Source organism: Ciona intestinalis, chromosome 4 (assembly GCF_000224145.3).
Source record: "Ciona intestinalis chromosome 4, KH, whole genome shotgun sequence".
Taxonomy (NCBI): Eukaryota; Metazoa; Chordata; class Ascidiacea; order Phlebobranchia; family Cionidae; genus Ciona; species Ciona intestinalis.
Window position 1 is genome coordinate 3,120,957 of NC_020169.2, and position 746 is coordinate 3,121,702.

Here is a 746-nt window from a genome sequence, read left to right on the forward strand (position 1 = left end):
CTGAAACCCTTTACTATTAAACCTCACATAGACTTTGTTTTTAGTATCTTGTTACATATCAATAACATAGAATTATACAAAAAATTACTATGCAGATTCTCAATTTGCTCTTCGTTAAAAAACAGCCCATTGGTTGTACTGGCACCTTACATATATAAACCAACACAGCATCTAAATGTAAAATCTTTTCCACAATTGTTAAGCTTACGTTACCGTCTGTTAAATTAAACAACTTTGTATAGGAATCATATTCGTTCGAATTTGCATTGTCTACGTTACGATACTGCAGCATAGGCTACAGCTTAGTATGATTCAATAAGTCAATCAACCAGAAAAAACAATGGGGTGCGCACGAATATTTAGGCAGGTACGGATATTCACAGTGTTAATAATGGTGTATAGCATCCATACCAATTAAATATTGTTAATATATTTATATGTACTGGTTTACTGTGCTTCGAGCACAGATATGTTTTAAAGGTTATCTTAATTTTACTTATTGCATAAATATTGAATCTTAAACAGCTGTGTTGCGTAACTATTACATAATCATAACTGCTTTTATATGATTGATCAACACTTCTTGAGTTTTTCCAGCGAGTACAGAAAACTATTTGCTCAGTAATAATTGTCTACACTCTTGTATTTGATATTACATTTATTGTTTTGCTAAAAGATAGTATTTTCCTAAGTTTTTTAGATCAATCGCTGGAACATTGGTAACAAAAAATATAGGGGATCCTTAG

The 746-nt window shown here is 31.1% G+C and overlaps 1 protein-coding gene across 1 annotated transcript in view; it reads right to left on the reverse strand.

The window, feature by feature from the left end:
- Positions 1 to 696: 696 nt before the first annotated feature.
- Positions 697 to 746, reverse strand: part of LOC113474174 — a 3,337-nt gene continuing 3,287 nt past the window's right edge. Inside the window, exon 2 of the mRNA XM_026834085.1 lies at positions 697 to 708. Coding sequence (XP_026689886.1) covers positions 697 to 708 — 12 coding nt within the window. The remainder of the gene's footprint in view (positions 709 to 746) is intronic.